Source organism: Aricia agestis, chromosome 16 (assembly GCF_905147365.1).
Source record: "Aricia agestis chromosome 16, ilAriAges1.1, whole genome shotgun sequence".
Lineage (NCBI taxonomy): Eukaryota > Metazoa > Arthropoda > Insecta > Lepidoptera > Lycaenidae > Aricia > Aricia agestis.
The window spans coordinates 8,484,224-8,509,016 of record NC_056421.1 but is presented as its reverse complement, the minus strand read 5'-3'; the positions used below and the strand labels follow the sequence as shown (position 1 = coordinate 8,509,016).

Genomic DNA, 24,793 nt, shown 5'->3' with positions numbered 1-24,793 from the left:
GTAATTATAAGCATTCAAACATTTTTCGTAGGTTTGTTAGGCTAAGGAGCTTAATATTGTTAGGACAATGAAAAAATACTTTTACCACAGCTTTTACATAACATACCTCTTTGATGGTACACTGATGTATTAATTTAGAACCTTAGTAAGGAACCTAACAAACAGCTATGAAAATGTATAAATGGTTATAATTATAATTACTCAAGGGCAAAGTTCTAGTGGAAACAAAATTTCGTTAGCCATAAATAGCTCATAGACAAGCCTGTCAGGCATATTTTTGGCTTATGTTGGTAGGATATAATCTGCGTCACGCCCGATCAGTTTGCTGAAAACAGCGTTATCAAGAACGGCCGCAGTCATGTTTCCTACATTAGAACAAATGTTCTATTATGAGATTAGCAAGGATCGTGGGAAGGATCGCGAATACTGATACCACCTGACCTGTCTGTCACTTGAATAGATGGTACCACTACCACATAAGCCGTCCTACGCGTCTTACATTTTCAGCGTTAGTCATATTATTATCCAACGCATCATCTTCATCAGTTTTCATTATATTTCTAAGATACAATGGAAACTGATGAAACAGGAGTATATATTTTACATGATTTTACATACGCGTCAATTAATAATAATGATTAATGTCCTTTATTATCTTCAGCTTTAGATGATATTAAAATCTCTGATCTTTAAATGCGTCCGAGATTTGAATGTTTGAGACTCTTAAGTATCCAAATCAACCGTAATCACTCTCTATTTTATATTTAGTATTGAATTATTATAATTTAAAATAAAGGCCATCCCCCGAGCAAACGACCTTGACCATACATTTGACGCGTTGCCGAGATCGCACAAAAATCCAATTTTTTTACTCATCTTAGTTCAAAATCGATCTATAAAAAATTTAAACGGGAAATATGTAGTTAATGAATTTATCAATCTATTTTCTTGTGTTTCAAATAAACGTAATTTGTAAATACTAGGGAGATGCTGAAAGTATGCTTCAATTTTAATAAATTGGTATTGCTTTGGAAGCTAATATCAAATAGTACAATAACAAAAATAGAAAATTTTAAACAGGGAAAGAAATGTTGATATACTGAAGATTATTGCTGTATTTTTATTATAGCTTTGTAGCTTTCAAATTATAAGTTTATAAGGCTCTAAATACGGTAAATTACGGAATCTCCGTAGGGGAAGGGCTTTAGGCAATACGTAAATTCTACTCTCATGCAAGTTTCCAACATTGAACAGTTATTTTAATTCGACTATCGAAGTGCCCAAACACAGAGCGGTAACGCACAACTCATAATTTTATGCTGTCACGACGACAATTGATTATGTATTATCACAATTCTTATTTAAAAATCAATTTGTGAGAGCTAAGTGCCACTTGACAAGTAGTCTAGTGGCCCAATTTTTAAATGCGTGCACTCTACTTATAGTGAGTGTAAGCGTGCGAACGACTTACTTAGACCGGCTGAAACAGTTCGATCTTATTTGTCTTTTTTGTGCGAGCCCCGGGGCCCGGCTTCGTGACTGGTAAATGGTGCATTACTGTAATGAGTTAGATTTATGCAATTTTGAATATTAAAATGGTGACCGAATTTTCGTTACCATTTATTGAAGCGTTTGTAGCATTGATAGTCTATTACGTTTAAGTTACCTATTATATTTATTTATTATCCTAATAAGTCTACAGTTAGGTTAGTCTATAGTTCAGAGCCTCGAGACTTCGACGTTCGTTTTACACTTAAAGTGTTGTTTCAGTTCGTAAGGCTGCAATTAATTATGATTTCATCTCTTATTATGATGTTAATGATTTACAAGGTGTAGGAAGTTGTAAGACGACGCGGCAGGAAGGACGTAGTTTGGTTATCTCAGGGCTATCAGCCATTCCACAATCTTCAAATTTACAGCCCGACTAACATTTTGTAATTGTTTCATTATGCACTAACACGCAATTAAGTTCATGCTTAGTTTTATTTTTGATATGATTATTAATATATGTAATTAGTAAGTATTTGTGTAGAGGTTAGGTCATTTACTTTTACGAAGCGTTATCTTAATTATTTTTATCTGGAAGGTTTAAGTAGGGATTGTGCTATGCAATTATTACTTTAAAGGCTACATAAAATGAATAATACATTATGACTTATAATAGCACTGTAAATACAATTTATTGACTAACATTCTTAGGTTATGAATGTTGCAGAGGTTGAACTATCACAGAGTGCATAATTTCTGACACTTAGCCGAGGCATTGGGTAATCTCAGCGTGTCCTATTGGACAGCTCTGTCTGTATCAGAGGAGCAGTACTCTTCTGCTCCTCTGATTCAAATAGAGCTGTGTACAGAAACAGTGCCAGAACTATTACTATAAATCCAAAAGTTTGAGGGAATAATAAAAAGAAAGTTCTTATTCCAATTTTCTTCAAACACCCGTGACGGATTAAGACTACTTAATATTAGGACATGTAGTCTTAATTAAGCAATCCATGCCTGTGGGCGCCCCTAACCGTATGTCATCTTGAATCGGTCTTTGAACCTTTACTCTTGTCTTCCCCCTCAGAATTATTTAATTTGATTAAGGGTTAATCTTGTCCCTGTCAAACACTTGTTCTCTTTTGCTGTATCAAGTTCAGTCTGAACCATTGTTTACTCTTGTAACACCTTTATTAAAACCCAATAATTCTTTGCACTATGCAGGTGTTCGTATCAGAGAAGAACAGCTACATTCCTGTAAGCATCAAGCCGCGCTCGCCTGTGGAGAGCTGGCGCGAGCCGCCCGCCTGGGAGAGAGAGTATCGCCGACAGAGAACCAACGGCAGCAGGGTCCAGTGTGAGTATATCATCAAGTCCATTCCAGCGACCATTGGCGAAGGTAGTTGCTTTTCATCAGGTGACCCGTTTGCTCGTTTGTCGTTTGTCAGTCATACTAAACAAAACATTACGATAATATAATTTTTGTTGTTAAAATCAGAATATGAATTTAACAATCTATGTATGTTTGTTTCTTCAATTATAGCTCTTTAACTATCGGATTTAATAAATAAATTAGGTATTACTAGACAGTAGACTTGATGTTCGATCGGGGCTTTATAACTCTACCAACGTTAGCAACGTATAGGTATGATATACTTTGGTAGAGTTATATTTTTCAACTTTGACTACCTATTACTTGTTAATAGTTTTATCTTTATAAATTATTCTTTTTAACAGACATAGAAGCGGAGTGTCAGGATGACTTCATGAAGATCAGAGTCGGCTTCAATGGCTCTTTCAGTGGTCTTGTTTATTCTGCAGGTGAGTTCAATTAAATAATTTCTATAGTTTTATTATTGACAACGATTATGGGATATTTATCTTAGTGATATGCTAATTTAAGAGAGACAATGACATTGATTAGTTAGTCCTGCTGTTAGTTAACAATTTAGGTGCTTGTATAACTTACAACTGTTTTGTATCAAATAACAAAGATATAGCGATGTCTCTCTTTTTTTCTAGTGAAATATATTTGTTTTTTTAAACTCGCGATACAAGTCAATGTTATTATCAAATATTGCCATGAAATGGTTGTTAAAAATATGAATTAATAGCATCAATAAACAAGCTACAATTAAAATATTTTTGCCGAACCGTAGCTAATGCCCGTCATTATAAAAGAAGTCCTAACTCGTCCATCACCTTTTACAATATTTGTTTATCCGTTAACCATCTCATGGTATTTATGGTAAAGCAGTTGGTAAAGTGGTAAAGGCGGTAAATCCACTATGTCAAATTCGACAACCTTGTACGGTTGTACCCCAGATATGACAAGTTAAGCCAGACACATTTTTTCACTTTCCAATTGACATTTAAATGCGTGAGGTGACGTAGTTGTTGTTACTTTTTAGTGGAAGCTCAGTGAAATCTGGCCTACACTTTTTGCGAGATAGCGTTTTCGATTTCTGTCAATGTTTCACTTGTTTTACACGACTTTAGTGTTATTTTATAAGTGCTGACGCACTACAGTAGCAGGTACCAATCTTAATGAATTTTATTAGCTGTATATAAAGTGTAAACATGTTTCAGTTACAGCAACTCATATCATTGTAATCAGCGCTAAAAAATAGCTCATTTAGGCCTGGCATTCTTTCCATAAGTAGGTATCATTGGATTAGTGCGCTGGATTTAACAATGTCTCACAGTTTAAAACTGCTAGACAGCAAAGCTATACTATAATAATTTTTAATGAAATTATATTATATTTTTTAATGAAATGGCTTAAAATAATCAATTTAAATCTCTTCGATTAGGGTTGGTTCCAGGTTCCATACATTTTTAACCATTGTCCTTTATCAGTACGATGCAGGCTAATCTCGACCAATTTCCAGGCTACTCGTACGACCCGGACTGCATGTACATAAACGGTTCTGGGCGGGACTACTACGAGTTCTACATCCAGCTCAACCGCTGCGGCACGCTCGGCCGTAACAGCCAGCATGATGATACCAGGAAACATCCTACTGTGAGTAGTAAATATATAATATATTCTCACTATGATCTTTATTCAGAACTCCTTGGACGAAATTTATAGCAGTTTACAGTTTATCTACAGTTTTGGGTGCCTTGTATAAAATATAGAGAAAAGTCTTAAAGCGTAATTAAACTTTCTAAGTAAGGTACTTCTTCATCAGAAATTCGTTGTTACATTGGAACTATGTATCGCCATACAAAATATCATCAAAATCGGTTTAGCCGTTAGTAATTTGCGTAAGTATAAAGTAAGTAGTTACGAAAAGGAATAGATAGAGTATAGACCAACAGCCAGTGAGAGCGACAAACAGAGTTTCGCAATGTTAATACTAGTTTGGTAAATTTTCTATTACACTCATGTAGATTTTTCTAATCCCCACCACTATTTGTAGAAAAACCTAATGTGGAATACCATCACGGTGCAGTACAACCCGCTGATCGAGGAGGAGTTGGACGAGCACTTTAAGGTCACCTGCGAGTACGGCTACGACTTCTGGAAGACCGTCACCTTCCCATTCCTCGACGTCGAGTGAGTTAACACAGGCCCTTTAGCCAAGACTTTTCTATATCGCTTCTTTCTAGAATTGCCGATCAAAATTGTATGGAATTGACATAAGCGTTCGATAATGCTGACGCTCGAGTCTCTAATGTCAATTTTCGTAAATCGATAAAGAAAACGTCCTGGCTGCACCCTCTGTTCTTTCATAGAAACCTGCAAACCTTCAAGAAGAGAGCGTATTTCCTTTTAAAAGGCTGATAACGCAGCTGCAGTTCTTCTAATGTTGCGAGTGTCCAATGGGCGACGAAAGTTGCTATCTATCAGCTGACCCGTTTTTTCGTTTGTCCCCTTATTTTATATATAAAAAACGCTTAAATCAACACATATAAGTTATATGTAGTTTATGCCTACATGTCGCTTAAAATTAACGTGAAAATCTCAAGTCAGGTTTTGCAGGCCTCAAAATGTTCTTAAGTCTTGAGGACTGAAAAGCCAATTTAGAGCTATGTTTAGAATGTAAAGTTTTTGCGTAAATTCGTCGAAATGTACTCGTCGAAAGTCGTTTTTGGCAGTATCTAAATCTAATCTGTATCTAAAGCAGCTTAGATTGCAATTTAAGAAATTATATTAATTTCTTTTTTATATTTTAACTGATTTATTTATCATTAACTGAATTACAGTCCAATGACTTAAGGTGACGCCGCGTTAAAGTAAAAAACCGTGTTGGATATGTTTTAGATTACTTGTTTTCTATGAGAAGCCGGCCCGGCTTCTCAAAGAAAACAAGCAATGGAACAGCAAAAAATGGAAAGGGCGTAGCGACAAAATGGTTTTTATCGCGTTATTTAAAAACTATAAATACATTTCAAATAAGCTATGGGCAAATTAAAGTGTATGCTTGAACCAATTTATGTACAGCTTTTGGAAGCTTAAATCACTCTCCTCTGTTGGCAAAATAAAAATCCCTTTTTTTACAGAGGTCTTTTTGATTGATTATTCTGTGTTATAAAAGTTGACCAATCGTGTTATGCTATGGGTAATTCAAAGACAAAGACATGATGAATACTGACAATGAACTTTCATTTCTTAGCTTTAGTCATTGCTGAAAAAAATCGACATCGCTACAGCCAAATTATCAAGGCGTCGCCTTAAAAGAAAGCTTTCAAGGATTAATAGAAACCTGTCCTTGAAGAAATCTCAAAAACTGTTTTAAAGATAAATGAAAGAGAGTCCTAAAATTGTGCATTTTCCACATTCCCAAAATAAATATGTGCTCTACTGATCTACTTTTGAGCCTATAATAATCTTGAGTTCAGAGGTCAATAGCGAAAAAATCTGTGTTGGAACTAATCGCAGTAAAATTGCAAGGTATTTTAAAGTTTTAACCGATGAATATTACTGTTGGTTTTCCTCACGAAAAATTACACAGTGAAAGTAACAATCGGGCAAAAATTTGATGCTATCGGTTGCTAAGTGTGTTCTGTAGGCCTACTACGAAACTGTCTTGAGACTCCAACAATCGGCTGAGAATGCCGCGTCCTGCTCTAACAACGTAATTTCTCGTTTGTTATGTATAGGACGCGGCATTCTCGTACGATTGTTTGAGTCTCAAAACGGTTTCGTGGTACGGCCCCAGGGTCGAATATTGGATATTCGTACCTTCGTGGGAGAGCTATTCTTCGGATGGACCGAATAAATGCCACAGCATCACAGAAAACTTTTTTTTTATTTTAACATCAAAGGTGTTCTTTCACATAATTTGTGCGAAGAATCAAAAAATAAAATTGTGATAACTAAAATATGATGACCACTAAGTACGTGGTACTACAAATGGTAAAGCCGTGGCCCGTCAAAATTGCTATAACCCACTGAATTCCCTATACTGATACCCCAAAAAATTCCCTATTTGGATGAATCTGATTCCCTTAGATGAGCACCAATGTCAAGGTCATCTCTTGCAGGGTAGCAACGGGAAATCCGGTGGTGTTCACGCTTCAGCCGCCGGAATGCTACATGGAGATCAGGTCGGGATACGGCGCGACCGGCGCGCGGGTCACCGGACCAGTCAGAGTCGGAGACCCGCTGACCCTGCTCATATACATGCGGAGCTCGTACGGTAAGCTTGTATACATGGTGTAAAAAAACAAAATTATTTCTGGAGGCCCAATCCCCTACCCTATTCCCTTCCCTACCCTCCCCTATTCCCTTCCCATCCCTACCCTCCCCTATTACCCTATTCCCTCTTAATAAGGCAGGCAACGCACCTGCAGCTCTTCTGATGCTGCGAGTGTCCATGGGCGACGGAAGTTGCTTTCCATCAGGTGACCCGTTTGCTCGTTTGCCCCCTTATTTCATTTTTAAAAAAATGTACAGTTGACGCGCGATAAACGATTTTTGGCGCAACAGAGTTGCGGGCGTATCTAGTATTTACCGTAAAAGATACAGGGGAATCATACACACCCTAAATTAATTTCATTAATTTAGGGTGTGTATGATTCCCCTGTATCTTTTTATCGAAAAAGTAAAAACATAACCGTCAGAGGGTCGTTATGGAACTGTTCCATTTAAATCTTTTAACCAAAAACCCGTTAAACTTGGCATAGCGTACCATAACACCACACAATTGTTGCAATAACAATTCAACCAGTTACTGTAACATGTTTACGACTAATAAATCTTACCGAATACGCCATAACACCCATAAATATAACTATAAAATTATAATAGCCGTTTGATTTAAATTCAATCGATTGATCTGTTTAAATTCTATCAAGTCTTATGCAGTGGCGTAGCGTATTTTAAAAGGACCCCGTGTCAATGTTGAGGTGCCCACTGCTCAGCCTAAGTAGATATCTTATGAGATCTGTAGAGGACCCGCATAATTAACTAGAAGATGCGCGAAACTCCAGTCTCCACTCGCGTAAAAACAGTACCCCGCGGTAATCGTAAAATTTTCCGCGATTTAAAGTATCATTAATTATCATTTATGTTCTTACCCGTGGTACATTCTATGACAATGCTCTATACTCTATAGATCAGAGCAGTTGTACCTACTCAACCTTTTCTTCATACGGGCCACAAACCAGGACCCGATCTAGCCATTTAACCGCTCCAGGCAAAGATCATTTCCGCCGCCCTTTACATATACAGGAAACATATTTGTTGGGGGAAAATAGGAAGGAATATTTAACTAAAATACTCAAATATTTCCACTAGCAAACTTAAGGTAGGTTAGCTGGTAAAATTCTCAAACTTAAGTGATGAATGGCTAGGTTGGAAGATAGGAATAAGTCAATTTCGCCGCCCCTCATTTTTGCCGCTCTGGGCAAATGCCCGGCTCGCCCCCCCTTAGATAGGGCCCTGCCACAAACATGTTTTGGTCTTGGTGTCGCGGGCAGCCAACGATATCAAAATACTACGTTCTAATTCTATGCGGGCAGCAACAAAAATTTTTTAGGGTTAAAAATAAGGTTTTTCAAAATTAACGATTTAAAAGTGGAAAAAAGTTCACTACTATCACGACGACTACATTATTTTGCCGGTGGGAGTGAATTTCAAAATGGTTTAACATCACGCTGGCCACTGATAAAGTCCCAGCGGGTCGCACGCGGCCAGCTAGATAGTGTTCTTTCTCTCCGCTCTAATCTCTATCTCAAATATTTAATTAAAATAGTCGCAGCCCAGTAGTTTTAGAGCCTATTAATTAATGAGAGAATATAATGTATTCGCCATAACTAGCTAGTTCTAGGCTCTATTTTATTACTTAAATTCTAAATGCACGAATTGCGCCAAAATTCCCTAAAATTGTGAATTTGTTTTCTTTCTGCCCTTATCACATGTGCACAGACTTTTCTAAGACAATTTACGAGACATTGTTAATGTCGAGAAAATACCGCAATTAAGATTGCTCTAATAACGGGCACTTCGATCAGTCGATTTCATTTTCGGCCAGGGTGTTGTAACTGTGTATCGCGTGTTCCATCACCATTCTGTCAGGTGATCTACCGGTGATCGGATTCCACATGAATGTCATTGACACAGTAACTGGGTCAGAAGATTTACGTGAAGATGACAGACGTTTAATGCTGTTCTCTAGAGCGTTGCCGCGGTATGGGCAATTGACTGCGCGTTTGTATTCCAAACGCTTTATGATGTAAGGTGTTTGAAGTAAACGGTAGTTTAGCTACAGTAAAGTGTTATCAATCTAAACCACGATATTCCCTTTTGGTAACATAATTATTTGATGAAAAAAAGATTGAACGAAGATCTTATTATAAAAGGCAACGTTATGTAGAAAATATTTTTGGCTTGGACTTTTAAATGTACCTGTTGTAAACAAATAGTTTAAATATAAGTATTTAAGCTAACCCTGTTATTTGTGAAGGTGTAAAAAAACAACAACAGTAACAATTATTTGAGATAGCTTAATGACTCTCAACACATATTAGACCTCAAGGCATCGATTGAAATTTGCAAAGATAGCGAAGTCTCCGATTATTTAAACAATTTGGTTTTACTGCAAAATTAATATTGTAATGTATCTATGTTTTTTTCAGATGGATTCGACATCGTGGTGAACGACTGTTTCGCGCACAACGGAGCCGCCAAGAGGATAAAACTCATCGACGAATTCGGGTACGGAAACTGCAATCTCTTTTACTATTACTACTATTTTTATTCAATTTATGCAGCAAAAAATAACGCACTTAGTAACTAAAATTCTCTACATATAATATGCTCCATAAAAATATATTTTAATTTAAGTACATAATTCGTAACTAACAGTCTATAGTAGTTGTAGAGTTCCTTCAATTCAGACCGCAACGCGACGAGGCGAGGCAAGGCGCGGCGCGGCATAAATTAGTATGGATTGACAGTCTTGCGAATCTGTCAAATCCATATAAATTTAGGGTCAATTCAGATTGCAACGTGACGAGGCGAGGCGCGACGCGACGCGACCTAAATTTGTATGGATTTGACAGATTTCGTCAGCGTGAGACGTCTTGCGAATCTGTCAAATCCATACTAATTTAGAAATGCATCTACGCGTCACGTTGCGGTCTGAATTGACCCTTAGAAATGCAAATCCATATAGAAATGCATCTACGCGTCGCGTTGTGGCCTGAATCAACCCTATTACCTTCAGAGTTCTTCTATATTACTTTTATGAGTTACCTACATGCTTTGCAATAAGTACCTATACATAATTCCTATGTTGAATTCCCTTTTTGTTTATTATTTAATTGAGCTACATGCTACAACAAAGGGAAATTTAATACCACGTAGGTTACTTAGTTCGTAGCATTCAAAAGAGTTTACTTCATAGAGCTCTTAGGTTTTCTGACTTTTGATAGTTCTAAAAGCAATAAAAACAGTAGAAATTCTCTCTCTCTTTACATTTTTAATGCATCATGCCTCGGAATGAACAGAGTTAGGGCCGCGCTACACCGGAATGGCAGCGGCGAGGTGAGCACTTTCAGTACGATAGTTCAGATACGATTTTAATCTTTATCTTCATTATTGTAATACATAGTATCGCTTGATAAGTTTACGGCCGCCCGTGGCCGCTCATGGCCGCAATTTCTCAAGCGATACTATGTATTACAATAATGTAGATAAAGTTTAAAATCACATGACACTAAAAGTGCTCGCCTCGCCGCTGCCATTCCGGTGTGCCATTTCACTTTTTTTAAAATTATTATTATTAATTGCGCTCATATTTTTTCCAGTTGTCCGGTGGACGACAAACTGATCTCTCGTTTCCGCGGCTCGTGGTCGGAGGCGGGCGTGTTCGAGACGCAGGTGTACGCGTACATGAAGACATTCCGCTTCACCGGATCGCCCGCGCTCTACATCGAGTGCGACGTGCGCATGTGCCATGGACGATGCCCGGTGAGTAGGGACAAGGCATGTCTTGGCGCAAAACTCAGCCACCTAAAGGCGCCTCTTCACAATGGTCTATGGTGGCCCACTACAAGCATAGTAAAAGGAGAGGAAGTAAGTTATCTTCATACAAGGCACCGCGGGCGGCTTGTATGTGTGCGCCATAGTATCAATGCGTCGCCACGTACCTACGGCACACAACAAAATCTCGGCGGTACCAGCCTAGTAAAACTGGCCGAGATTTTGTTGTGTCCGTACGTGGCGACGCATTGATACTATGGCGCACACATACAAGCCGCGCGCGGTGCCTTTGTATGAAGACAACTTACTTCCCCTCCTTTTACTATGCTACAAGCTATCGCCATTGAGAAGGTAATGGTGTATGATGGCGGACGATTTCCAGACGTGACGCGCAATCTGCGAGTTAAATGTTGACCTGCAGTGAGCCATCGTGGGCCATTGTGTACTGGCTACTTTAAAGTAGTGCCATTTTGATGTTGTTGTAGTCTTTCGTAGCTAAAGTCTTCTTCGATATTAGTAATTAGTAATTACCAATGCCACTGGATATCACTTCCTCCTCTATTATAGTTAACAGTCATTGCCCCTTTGTTAATTTCTTGAGTAGGTCAGCAGTTTTTACGAACCCCGGTCCTCAATGTTTTTACAAGTGATAATTGTTCAATGAATGGTAAACTCGTGCAGATATCAGATCTTCTCACGGGCAACAAAGGCTTTTGAAAAATACTGTTTAAAACTTGACAATTAGCGAGTCATTTGAGGCTTTAGGGCTAGTGCACACGCGTAACATTTTCTTTAAAGTCTAAAAACGCAACCTTTACCAGAAGACACAAATAACTAGATAGTATTTTTGTAGGTACCTTGTTTAAAGCCTATCTGTTTAATACAAACCTTTATCCTCTTGAGCAAATAAAATTCCATTTCAAAATGGCCGCTTCCAATCGTCGCCATTTTGACTTCCACCTGTGGCCGCCATTTTAAGAACTGTCGAATGAATTCCAAATTTGAATTTCAGTCGCAGCCGTGCCACTGGCGCAACATGAAGAGCGTGCGGCGGCGGTCGGCGGAAGTCACCGACGCGCCGCGGCTGTCGGAGAACATCTCGCTCTTCCAGTCGCTGCGAGTGCTGCAGGAGGGAGAGGAGGAGGAGATGACGAGAGCAGGTGAGAACAGTGAGTACAGTATGGTATTTGACCTCTATAGTGAGGAATATACAACAATCTTTTGGCATTCTGATGATAGTGTCATGGGGATGTGGGACTTTTGCCAACGTGATACAGTGGTTAAGAGCGTGGCTCTTGACTCGTAGGTTGTGGGTTCGATTCCTGCGTTGGAAACATGTTATTTCCAAGTTTGGTTAGGACAATGCAGGCTGATCAGCTGATTGTCTGACAAGTAAGATGATCCATGCGTCGGATGGGCATGTAAAAAGTCGGTCCTGCACCCGATCTCTCGCCAGTCGTGTCGGTCTTCCGTCCCACTGGATTATGAGAGAAAAAGGAATAGAGAGTGCTCGTGTTACTGCGCACACACTTGGGCACTATAAAATTACTCCTGCATAACTGGCCTGGTTTCAATGAAACCGGCCACCGTCACCGAAACCGGTGTGGGAGGTATTATTATTATGGGGATGTGGATGAACATTACAATTCCAGTGTGTTTTCCAATCGCAGAGTTGTAAATTTGTTCGTTTGAGATTGCTTGATTGTGCTAAGAGTTGCTGTAGTTGAAACATTGATATTGAGAATTATTATGCTGCAATTGTAAAGTCACCCGAATCAGGTTGTGCAGTTGGTAGTGTGTAGATGTGAAACAGTTGTCTTACGGCCGTTCCCAATATTTGATCTATCTCTGGTTTTATATAATATAATAGCTCAGATTAGACATTAGAGACATATATTTCAAATTCAAATTCTTTATTAAGCATACAATAATATACAATAGTATAAAAGCTAGGTAGCGTACATCACGTCGTCTAATCCCATGCTAAGTAAAAACTTGTGTTATGGCAATCAGACAACAGATGCACGCCGAACAATTTTATCCTAATATATATTATTTACACATTCACACACACAATCTCACTACACTTTATCACGTAAAGTCTCTTTCGGCGACGTGATGCGCGCTTCGTTCGGGAGCCTCCCCCGGAACCTCCGGTAAACTACACCGGCGGGCCAGAACTCCTCCACCTCGAAGATGGATAAAAATTGAGTCGGCACTCTCACCACAAAGGAACTGAAATTCACTTTGTGGCGAGAGTGCGGACGCTCCACCCTCAAGGTGTAGGTGGTCTTCTCGCGGATGTAGTTTACGACGGCTTCGACCGTCATGGACCAGTGCAGGCGCGACACGTAGAGCGGCGTCGCGGGCACCTCGCTCCGCAGGCGCAGCTCGGGCACATAAGGTGCGGTGCCGCGGTGGTTGCGGACGGTGGGCTTCCTCTTCTTCCTCTTCTCCACCAGAACGAAGCCCTCCTCATCGCACCTCCTGCTCTCGTCCCTGTCGAGTCGAAGATGCCTTGCGGCCCTCCTTTGCACCCCTCGCCTTTGCCCGCAGGGGCGGTGCGGGGCAAGCAGCGACGCTTGCATAATTTTTCGATTGAGTCGATGGCCTCAATTTTGTGTTTACGACACGCGGTGACGCGGACGGCGAGCTGACGGCGGCGGCTGTTGCTGACCCACTCGATTTCGCTGACGTGCAAAACGGCGAGTCACGCTGAGCTCCGCGACGCATATTTATCGAGTCGATCGGATGCTCGGGTGACCTACATAATGAATTATTACTTTTTAATTGTAATAATTCACTACGTAACTCACTGATGGTGGATTCCGAGGCATCCAATCTACCTCGCATCTCATCCAGCTCTGCCCTCATGATGTTGAACTTCTGGAGCAGGCTGGAGACGTTGACGTGGTCCGTCGATACCGCCGGCAGTTTGTGGAGCTGCTTGGCCACAAACACCGGCAATTCCGCAGGATTAGTCTGCTTGAGCAGGGAGATGATGTCCTGCATGCTTCGTTCGCTTCCGTCTCTCCTCCGGGACGTCATCTGCGCTGTCTTGCCGAGCGCTTCGTACAGCATGAGCCTGCCCTTGCAGATCTCCTCGTTGGTGTAGGTGGACCTGCACAGCTGCACGATGCCATCTTCGTCCATGGTGTTGACGACGTGTTGTACGAACGCCAGCAGCTCGTTGGATACGAGCGCCATGGTGTCGGTGCAGCGGCTTTGATCCGCGCGACTCGCGAAATATTAATTAATTTTATTAATATTTGCTACGTGTGTTGCTGAGCGGTGCGCGACCGTTCGCTACCGCCATCAAAACAACACATTTATTTTATGTCAATTGTGAGCTATTCCTATCTCTAGTAGGGCAAAACCAGAGATAGATCAAATATTGGGAACGGCTGTTAAACGACACCTTACAAGATGGTGGTGCTAGTTCTGATAGCGCTACAAGATTGTAGTAGGATTGCTCATGTGTTTACATTATCTGCGGCTTCTATTTCGGTCACGCGCATAATGTTATACTACTGTATATTTACTTACACCCATATTTACTTAATTTAATTATTTCCAGGAGCACTAGAAGGTCAAACGTGTATGAAGACGTCAGCATTATCAGCCATGTTTGCGTCTGGCGGCATCCTAGTAGCGGCGCTTCTCGGCGCGCTACTAGCGGCGGCGCGGCGCTGGAAACATGCGGACCCCGCACCGCACGCGTATGTGCCGCACGGGGGCCGCATTAGATAAATGGTGTCAAGTCATGGCGGTCATGTTGTCGTTGACATCTTGCTGCCTCAATAGCCTCGCGCTCCACTTAGCGTTAAAAACGCTCAAAATAGGAGGCATTTTGAGCGTTTTGATCGTTTTTAACGCTAAATGGAACGCGGGGTGTGACGTCACCGCCATGTTGTGTCGTTGACATCTCGCTGCCACATTAGCCTCGCGCTCCACTTAGCGTTAAAAACAATCAAAATGCTCAAAATAGGAGGCATTTTGAGCGTTTTGGTCGTTTTTAACGCTAAATGGAACGCGGGGTCGACAGACACTGTGACGTCATCGCCGCCATGTTGCGTTGTTGACATCTCGCCGCCACATTAGATAGACGCTGTGACGTCATCGCCACCCTGTTACATCGGGCCGTCATGCTGCTACGTTGTGATGTTGACATCTCGCTGCTGATTGATGGTTTAACGTCATCGCCGCCATGTTGTTGCTGACATCTAGCCGCCACATTAGATTGATGGTGTGACGTCATCGCCGCCATGTTGTGTTGTTGACATGTCGCCACCACATTAGATTGACCAGTGTTCGTGTCGCGCTGTATTGTTTTCCGACGACGGTTTTTAGCTTTTCCTGGAGGGCGATTATTGCCACAATTATAACATAAACATAAAATATCACGGCCGCTATATTATAACAACGCCACCTTGAAAACTATAGTGTCGCACTGTTGTATTCTTTCCTAATTCTTGCGATGGTGCCTTAGGAAAGAATACAATAGTCAAAACATTCATAAAAGACGTTAGAAATCACATAATATATTAAATAAAGTCTTACTCAAGTTTGCAATGACAAAGATTTACAATGTGATTATTTTGTACCAATCAACAATAATAATTTAACTATAAGCCAAGTGTCTCTAACCCTCATTAATAATATTTAGTATTTAAATAGCCGTTCACTAATTATATTAAGAATCAAGAAAAAGAAACGAACTGTTAACTATTAAGGTATCAAAACTCAGTAATAATAAGAATAATTTAAGAGACAAAGGAACAAAATGTGAGGATTTGTATTTTCATGTAAAATGTACCTCCTCCACTTTGGCCTGTACTATTAAGCCATGTGATATTGTAAGACAACTTAGCTAATACTTTCGTATTCTTGTAACAAACGATTAATTTTTAAAACACATTACAAGGAGAATCGAACATTTTAATAATAATTTTGAATTAAAACAATCGACAAAAAATTTTCACGTGTGAAAGTTTGAAAAAAAAAACTATCTTTACAAAACAATGTTAAATATTTAAAAGCATTCTTGATGTAAGAAGGTAAATAATTAATTAATAACAAAAATAAGCCCTGAATATAACACAATTTATTATAATGTATAATGAATGCAATAAGCAATACTGTATATATTTCATAATTATTTCCTACATGGTCTATAGTTTATGAGAAAATATAATTGGAAAATATAATATTATAGAAGCTACAGAAGGTAAATTAATATATATTTCACTAAAATCGCTTTATGACTTCGATTACATCATAATTTATCAACCACATGAGTAGTTTGAGAGTACGAAAGTATTTGTTATGAGCAATCGAATTTTATTTATTGAGTAGATTTACTTTTACTAGATATACGCTAGATAAACTAGAAAACCTTAAGTTTGTAAATAATAATTTAATATTTTTGTACAAGACAAAATAAATAATAAATATTTATAGAAAGATGTTGTGTCTAATTCAACCATAATTAAAAGTTTCTTATACATTCAGATTATTATTCATAGTTAAAAAAGGCAATGATTAAGTAATAAAAATATTTTAAAAACGTAAAAATAGTTATATATTCACACACACAATAGAAACAAGTTACATTTTAAAATCATCAATATAAAAAGCAAAGCAATACTGTAGTTATCTTACAAAGTAAATTAAAACTATATTATTTTTTATACATAACAATAAAGCAATCTTAATTAAAATTTGATTGAATTTAAACTTTTTCTGATTGTATTTTTTAAATATCAACTATTTTTTTAAAGTAAATTCGTAAACATACAGCAAATACACATAGTAAATATTTTGATATCGTAAGCATTTTGTACAATTTTTGTACATAAAATTATTTAAATCTATAATAAATAAGTCTTTGGATTGTATCCTCTATTTTCCGGGTAGTTTGTCTATGATCTGTGTTAGGTAGTCTATGGCACCGTCCAGTATTTGTACTTCAGATTGTTTAAGCAATTTCACATTTTTCCTGGAAAAAATTATTAATTTAAGGTTAAGAAACTGTGGGATGATTTGGTAAATTATTTACTTAGCCTTAAAAACGTTATTATTCGTAAAATTAATTAGGTTAGGATAAGTATAGAATATCCTAACCTAATTAATTTTTGTTAAATTTAACCCTTTAAGTTGGTTTCTTACAGGTGCTAGACATTGTAAGAAACCAACTATTCATTAGTAATATTTTGTTTTTAAAGATGTGTAAGTTATTGCACGTATTTGCAATTACATTGTAGGGGATTGGGCCTCCGGTTAACTCACTCACTCGGCGAAACATAGCGCAAGCGCTGTTTCATGCCGGTTTTCTGTGAGGGCGTGGTATTTCTCCGGTCGAGCCGGCCCATTCGTGCCGAAGCATGGCTCTCCCACGTTAACGTTTCGTTTCGTGCCCTGTCTCACAAATTTAACAACAGAGCGTTGAGTGCGGATTTCTGGCCCCTTTTCACACTGAACACGGTTTGTCGTCAAACTATTTCTACTCCTTGAAGCTATGGGCGCCGTTTCAATAACAAAAACATAATACAGTTTCAGATTATATTAACTAACCTGTGCTCCGATAACTCATCACTATCCTCTATCTTATAAGATCGTCGTATGAGTGCACATCGCGTTAATAAGTAGTTATACGCGCGGCGGTCTAGCTCGGCGTCCACTGCGGTATTACCGTCGTCGGGCGACACTAGCTCCCATACAAAACCGTCGTTGGATTGTATCTTCCTGAGCTCTTCTGCAAATATAAACAAATTGATATGAGTGACAATTTTTCAAGCGCTGTGCAGTAACTGTAGTTATAACAATGTCGACCGATTTAGTTGCTATTGTTTGCCACTAATATAAATTCTACCGTAAAGATGTAAACTTAAATTTATTTGTCATAGATAAATTAATTTTAATAATTTTAACGGCGAGAGGTATAAGAAGAGAGTGATGTTATTTTCAGCTAAAATATGTTTAGACTGGGTTTATAGTTTTTAAAATATACGGCCTAAACATTATTTATTGGTCATAATAATTACGATGTTTTCAAATAATGTTTAGGGTGTATTATCTCTACATACAGCCAATGTATTTATGTCAAGACATTAAATAAATAAAGGAACATTTATTCAACAAAAATTTGAACATTACACGAAGTACCTACATTAGCAAATGTCTTGTTTGTTCATCCTCTTTTTAACGAGCATTTTTTTTTAATGAAATAAAGGGGACAAACGAGCAAACGGGTCACCTGATGGAAAGCAACTTCCGTCGCCCATTGACACTCACAGCATCAGAAGAGCTGCAGGTGCGTTGCCGGCCTTTTAAGAGGGAACAGGGTTATAGGGGAGGGTAGGGAAGGGAATAGGGGAGGGGATTAGATCTCCGGTAAAGTCACTCACTCGGCGAAACACAGTGCAAGCGCTGTTTCACGCCGGTTTTCTGTGAACCCGTGGTATTTCTCCGGTCGAGCCGGCCCATTCGTGCCGAAGCATGGCTCTCCCACATGTAAATTATTTACCTTCATTAACAAAAGTATTTACCTTCTTTCATAGTAAATATCCGTATGAAAGCCAGCAACTCCGCACTAATAGGGTTAGGCATCCTATACAAGTTGTAGTTCAGCACTTGATTATCTGTCTTGTCATCTTTGTCTTTGTCTTGGACCTGACCGAGTTTCTTCAGTAGACCGAGTCTTTCGAACCTGAGCGGGTCTTTCGAGCTGATGCCTAACGCTAGTGAAAGACTGTCGTGCTTGTTGTTTGGGTAGACAAATCTGGAAAAGATAATCTGAAGCTTAATGTACGTTACTCTATTCTAGGATTTAAATTCTTTGTTTTCTTGTTCGATCGAGTTAATTTCCTATCAAACTACGAAACGATATTCTCATGAAATGTCTAATCGATGTATTTTTTATACTTTACTCCTTGTTATTACTAGTTTGTTTTCTTTCAAACTACAAAATTATATTCTCATGAAATGTTTAATGAAAGTATTGTTTGAAAAGGTTAGAAACAACAGTTTCTTAGTCTTTCTTAGTTACAAGTATCTTTCTTAGTTACAAGTACTATCAGTTAAGTTGATTCATAGGCAGATGGCAGATCTTAGTAATTTAGTCGCGTTACGTCAAACCCATCCAACCATAAAGGTAATATACCTAGCGGAATAGAGAAACAAAGCCTGAGCAAGCGAGATGTCACTATCAGTAACACTGCGTGGTAAAAAGAGACGTGTGATACATGCAGCAGAACTCTTTTTTTGACGTCTAGATGGCACTTTTCGGCACGTTGGCAATTTAATCTCACAGAATTCATGTTCAATCATGCTCGTGTAAGTGTATACGTACACATATTATTACACACAGATGTAAACCAATTTAGGTTTCGTTTGACAGCTAGAGATTGTTGCTCTATTCAGCTAGGTATATTAACTTTATGCATCCAACCGATCACAATTAGCTATGTCCACACTGTGCACTTTCATCTTCAATTTTCGTCATAAACTTTCATATTGGCGCATTCAATAATTGAATGCGTCAAGGAACGCAACGCCAATATTGTCATTTTTGAAGTTTTGGATACGGTCAGAGGGCATGCGTCGCGGGCATGCCTCACGTTTGCAGTTGACTGCGCTATAACGCATGCCCTTGACGAACAGAAAAAGGCAAAGTGTGGACAAAGCTAATCACAGCTTACATTGAATTGACATAAGCCGACTAACGGCCATTCCCAATATATGATCTATCTCTGGTTTTGCCCTACTAGAGATAGGAATAGCTCACAATTGACATAAAATATATGTCTCTAACGTCTAATGTGAGATATTCCTATCTTTAGTAGGGCAAAACCAGAGATAGATCAAATATTGGGAACGGCCGTAAATGGCGTAGGTCCGTCAACTGCCTAAATCAATTTCTTTGATGGTACATCTATGTTAGGCCTCAAAACTAATGTACATTTATTTCTTAAAATAAAACCTTTGCATGTCTTTTCTACACTCTTACAACTCTCACAATATTTCAATACACAGTTAATGCTAATCTTATAAATTTTTAGGATAAAGTACAATTCCAAGTTGGCTATATTTAACCCTCCGTGCACCACGTGGATAAAAGTTACACCGTGCTTCACGTGGGGTTTGTCAAACCCCAAGACTTATCTGGGCAAGGAATGCGTAATTATTATTAATTATTTTATTTTATTTCAAATAACTATTTTTTGCCTATTTAATTGTAATATAAAACGATACTAAGTTAAATATCTCCCCTTTTTTTATATTTTACAGCCAAAAATGAAAGTTTAATAATCTTGTACCAAATAAAACATAAACTCTTCTTTGGGTCAGCTCCTATAATTAAAAAGTTATCTTTTATTTCCCATTCTGCTTAAAATTTTAAAACTAACTTTATAAAGAATACAAATTTAATAATATTAACTTAATATAATTAATCTACACGATATTCAGGTAAGTTGAAATCAGTACATTTTTTACAATTAAAGAGGGCACGGTATGTGTAAGCAAATAGGTACATTATTGTGCTCACAACCGTATTTGAGTTTTTAATTTATATTCCTGATACAATTTGAATACTTCTTTATTGATCTTGATAATTTTTTTGGTGGTCCAGGGGTTGTTTTGCCAAGAAATTTGTGAAAACGCTTACGAGAACCTCTCAGTATCCATCAATTATATCCTTGCGATTTTCAAATCTTCTTCTATCAAAGTTATACTTAATTTGTTCTTAAACCTGTCCAGAAATGCTAATTAAGTCGAAACAAATTCAAATATCCCTGAAATATAGATTTTTTCATATTCCACAATACTACATCTACGTAACTTTTTGACGACGTCCTGAACTACGTGGGGTTTGTGGGACCCCAGCGGCCAGCGCACTTCGTGCACGTCTGTTCTTTGCATCTGCGACACAAATGCTAAACCACTGCCATCAAACGGTAGGGCAACGTCCTAACTCCAGCTACTTAAATCCTCAATAAAATCACACGAATTTGTAAAAAGTTGTGAATGTTTTTGTACGTCTGGGGTTTGTCATACCCCACGTGGTGCACGGAGGGTTAATATTTTAAAAAACAATCCACAGCCTAACATACAAACTCTTTCTTTTGGTAACGGTTAAAAAAAGATATCACTATTACTATATCACTATAGTGCAAGTTTTTCCTGTTCGCAATATGTCTTAACAGATGATATAACCCATTGTAACGTAACGAGGGAGGCAGGCAAGTGACTTATTGCTAGAGGTAGCTATTACCTAATGGATTTAACTAAAATCGATAACTCTAAAACAAAGTGGTTACAAGCAATAAAGTTACGATGTATTTAAAATATTACAAAATTATACGCAAAATTTCTTTCCCCGATGGCTCACGAATCATAATTGACAATATACATAAGTTTTCTACAATATTATATGTCTTTATTCCTTATTTAAACTATTTTTAAAAACGACGCGAACCTCAACAAAGAGATAAAAAGAGATGCAACATAATGCATTGCCATTTTTGACGTTTGAGGCACTATGGATCAGTCAAAAGCTTTTTCGCATTCGCGACGTCCGTTTGCAAAATTTTGCCACATTCGTTGTCGAAACACAACTCACTTGTTACTTTAACCTTTTTTCGAGAAGATATTTATGGCTGGTTTACACGTGTTAAATTGATAAGTAGTTAACTAAATTTTAAGTTATTTATTGCATGTAAACACAAAATTTAGTAGCAAGTAGCAAGTTAAAATTCAGTTAAGTACTAAACAAGGAAATTAGAATTTTGACTTTTTTCTGTTAAGTTGGCAGGCGGGGCTTGTCACTTGACACATTTCGGGCAGGCACTTCAAATTAAGTTAAATTTTAGTTAACTACTTATCAACTTAATACGTGTAAACCAGCCATTACAGTCAAAAATCATTGAAGTTGTACGCTTTCTGGCAAATATAAAATGGTCGGACTATTTTATTCTGTCGATCAAAAAAGCCCACTGGTACCGTACTTTTTAACCGACTTCCAAAAAGGAGAAGGTAGGACAGCTGTATTATATTTATTGTCAACAAAGGCATGCCACGGGTACCGCACTTTTTGACCGACTTCCAAAAAGGAGGTAGGACAGCTGTATTATATTTATTGTCAACAATGCCATGCCACGGGTACCGTACATTTAGCTATTATACATCGAGTCAACAAATTCAGCCCGCGGGTACCGTACTCACCCGTTATGCAGGAACATATCGCAGTTGGGTCGGGGCCCGTAGAATATGAACACCTGCTCGTTACCGCGGAATTCGCGAAGCGCGTAACACTCGCTGCGGTCCAAGTCCTTGTTGTAGTCTGTTGTTATCTGGAAATTATAATTAAGTACTTATGTTATAAATACGAAGGTATGTCTGTATGTCTGTTACGCTTTAAGCTTCGGCCAAACTTGCGCGTCAGTAACGCGGGACGCGATGCGGGAACGTATTGTTAGAGAATAATAAAAGTCTTGAATTATACATTGAGCGATATTTATTCGAGCAGAGTTTCACCTTACATGTCTCGAAGTTAATTACAGAATGAATCAATCAATGCAATATGGCTGGCTTTTATACCATTTTACACAAAAGAAACGAACTTCCGTTGACAATTCAAATATAGCAAAATCATAAAGAAATACATTAAAATTAAGAATGGCTAAGAATAAGTTAAGTACCTACATAATTCTAAATATTAATTAATGTACTTCTCATATTTTAGATAATATGAGAAGAGGAAGTTATAACGGAAGTAAATAATCCTCCCGCCCATTTATAACTAACTAATTGTCAAAATCAAGTACCTTACTTATTAATATTTAAAATATAATAATCACTTATTAAAATTATATATAGTGACTAACATAATATACCGATTTAAATAAATAAATATAATATCATGTAGCTTGTCCATTGACATCCGCTAACACTCGGCCATCCTGCATTAGGAGTGTCCCACGACGTTCCCATGGTTTGCTCCCCTGTGCTGTACCAGTGCCAGAACTGCCAGTGGTCTGAAACAGCGGAAGACATCGAAACAGTATTTTGTAAAAAAGAAGTAAAATATAATACATTGATCTCAGAAAAATCTACTAGTATCACATCTCATCTCCAGCCAACACGTGGCATTTCTGAAGCCTAAAGGTAATTTATGCATTTTTATTTTTGTTGTATTGTTATCGGTTACATAATATTTTGTCACGCAGACAACTTTACTATTGTAGTAATTAAATTTAGTTCAATTTTAGAATATTTGTAAGGTCACATAGACTTAGTAGGTCACGTAGACATCGGTCACGTAGACGTCCGCCACGTAGACGTCCGTCACGTAGACGTCGGTCACGTAGACGTCGGCCACGTAGACGTCAGTCACGTAGACGTCAGTCACGTAGCCAGTCACGTAGACGCCAGTCACGTAGACGCCAGTCACATAGACGCCAGTCACATAGACGCCAGTCACATAGACGCCAGTCACATAGACGCCAGTCACATAGACGCCAGTCACATAGACACCAGTCACATAGACACCAGTCACATAGACTTTATTTTAATTTAGAACTGAACTGATGCTTTGACTATGTTTTTAATATTTTTGTAACTGTTTGGTCACAGAGACTTGAATTATGTTAATATTTTTTTTCTTTTAGGTGCAGCTACGGAACCAGTTTCTTATTAATATCAATTGTTAAGATTATAGAAGTAGAAAAGCTAAAGTGTGATTATTATAAAATAGTTATTAAATTTGTATAAAAGTACCTATTCGATTTTGTAAAACCATTGCAAAATTAAAATTTAATATCAATAAAATTTGTTTTCTGTACACATGATACATATTAAATTACTATCTCTAATCGCATTAGTTTTATTACAAAAATTATAAGTCAATCAATTAGATCATCCGTGTCTACTTCAGCATCGCTAGTTGAGCAGTATCAGAAGTCACTGATTTATAAGGCCTTAATACCTCACCCCTTACTTCTTACTTTTCAATTTTTGGGACACTTTGGCATTGGGGTCGTTAGTAGCTCCCCCTTTCCACAATACAAGATCACCGACTGAATATTTCCTACATTTCTTGTGAGTTTTGTCTATTTTTCGTAACAGTCATATAATATCTATCAATTCGGAGTGTTGCTGTTGCCCTTCATTCAGTTAATGCCTGTCGTTGCGAAGTATGGTCACTAGGACCACTGGATGGAATAGCTGGTAATTTAGAGCTATCATAGCTAAACATAAGTTTAAACGAAAGCTGAAAGGAAGGAAGTAGTAGACCAACCGAAACAGTTTCATATTTAGACATTTGATCTGGGACTAGCTATAGCGTTAAGAAAGTGTTTTAGTTGCATGTCTTCTGCAAATTGGTTAAGGTATCGGATAAGATATGCTTTGAGTCTATGTTATTATGCGGACTGGGTTTCTCTAAAGCCTAATATTATTGTGTTGAATTTATGATTTGATCACACAGCCATCTTATATAGATAATAATATTACTATGGATTTGATCACACAGCCATCCTATAGATAATATTATTATTGTGTTGATTTTAGGATTTGATCACACAGCCATCCTATATAGATAATAATATTACTATGGATTTGATCACACAGCCATCCTATAGATAATATTATTGTGTTGATCTTAGGATTTGATCACACAGCCATTCTTGATCTTATATAGATAATAATATTACTATGGATTTGATCACACAGCCATCCTATAGATAATATTATTATTGTGTTGATTTTAGGATTTGATCACACAGCCATCCTATAGATTCTATGTTGATTTAAGGATTTGATCACACAGCCATCCTATAGATAATAATATTATTGTGTTGATTTTAGGATTTG

General features: G+C 38.0%; 2 protein-coding genes across 2 annotated transcripts in view; one reads left to right on the top strand and one right to left on the bottom strand.

Annotated features, from left to right (window-relative positions):
- The window catches only part of LOC121735039, a 28,982-nt gene extending 14,311 nt beyond the window's left edge, over positions 1 to 14,671 (top strand). Inside the window, exons 5-13 of the mRNA XM_042125706.1 lie at positions 2,710 to 2,842; positions 3,223 to 3,306; positions 4,377 to 4,510; positions 4,911 to 5,047; positions 6,979 to 7,133; positions 9,574 to 9,652; positions 10,747 to 10,909; positions 11,934 to 12,081; positions 14,499 to 14,671. Coding sequence (XP_041981640.1) covers positions 2,710 to 2,842; positions 3,223 to 3,306; positions 4,377 to 4,510; positions 4,911 to 5,047; positions 6,979 to 7,133; positions 9,574 to 9,652; positions 10,747 to 10,909; positions 11,934 to 12,081; positions 14,499 to 14,671 — 1,206 coding nt within the window. The remainder of the gene's footprint in view (positions 1 to 2,709; positions 2,843 to 3,222; positions 3,307 to 4,376; positions 4,511 to 4,910; positions 5,048 to 6,978; positions 7,134 to 9,573; positions 9,653 to 10,746; positions 10,910 to 11,933; positions 12,082 to 14,498) is intronic.
- Positions 14,672 to 16,687: 2,016 nt separating this feature from the next.
- Positions 16,688 to 24,793, bottom strand: part of LOC121734603 (actin-histidine N-methyltransferase) — a 33,678-nt gene continuing 25,572 nt past the window's right edge. Inside the window, exons 6-9 of the mRNA XM_042125188.1 lie at positions 22,145 to 22,272; positions 18,469 to 18,701; positions 17,495 to 17,675; positions 16,688 to 16,919 (exon numbers count right to left, since the gene is read on the bottom strand). Of these exons, the coding sequence (XP_041981122.1) occupies positions 16,823 to 16,919; positions 17,495 to 17,675; positions 18,469 to 18,701; positions 22,145 to 22,272 (639 nt within the window). The 3' untranslated portion in view covers positions 16,688 to 16,822. The remainder of the gene's footprint in view (positions 16,920 to 17,494; positions 17,676 to 18,468; positions 18,702 to 22,144; positions 22,273 to 24,793) is intronic.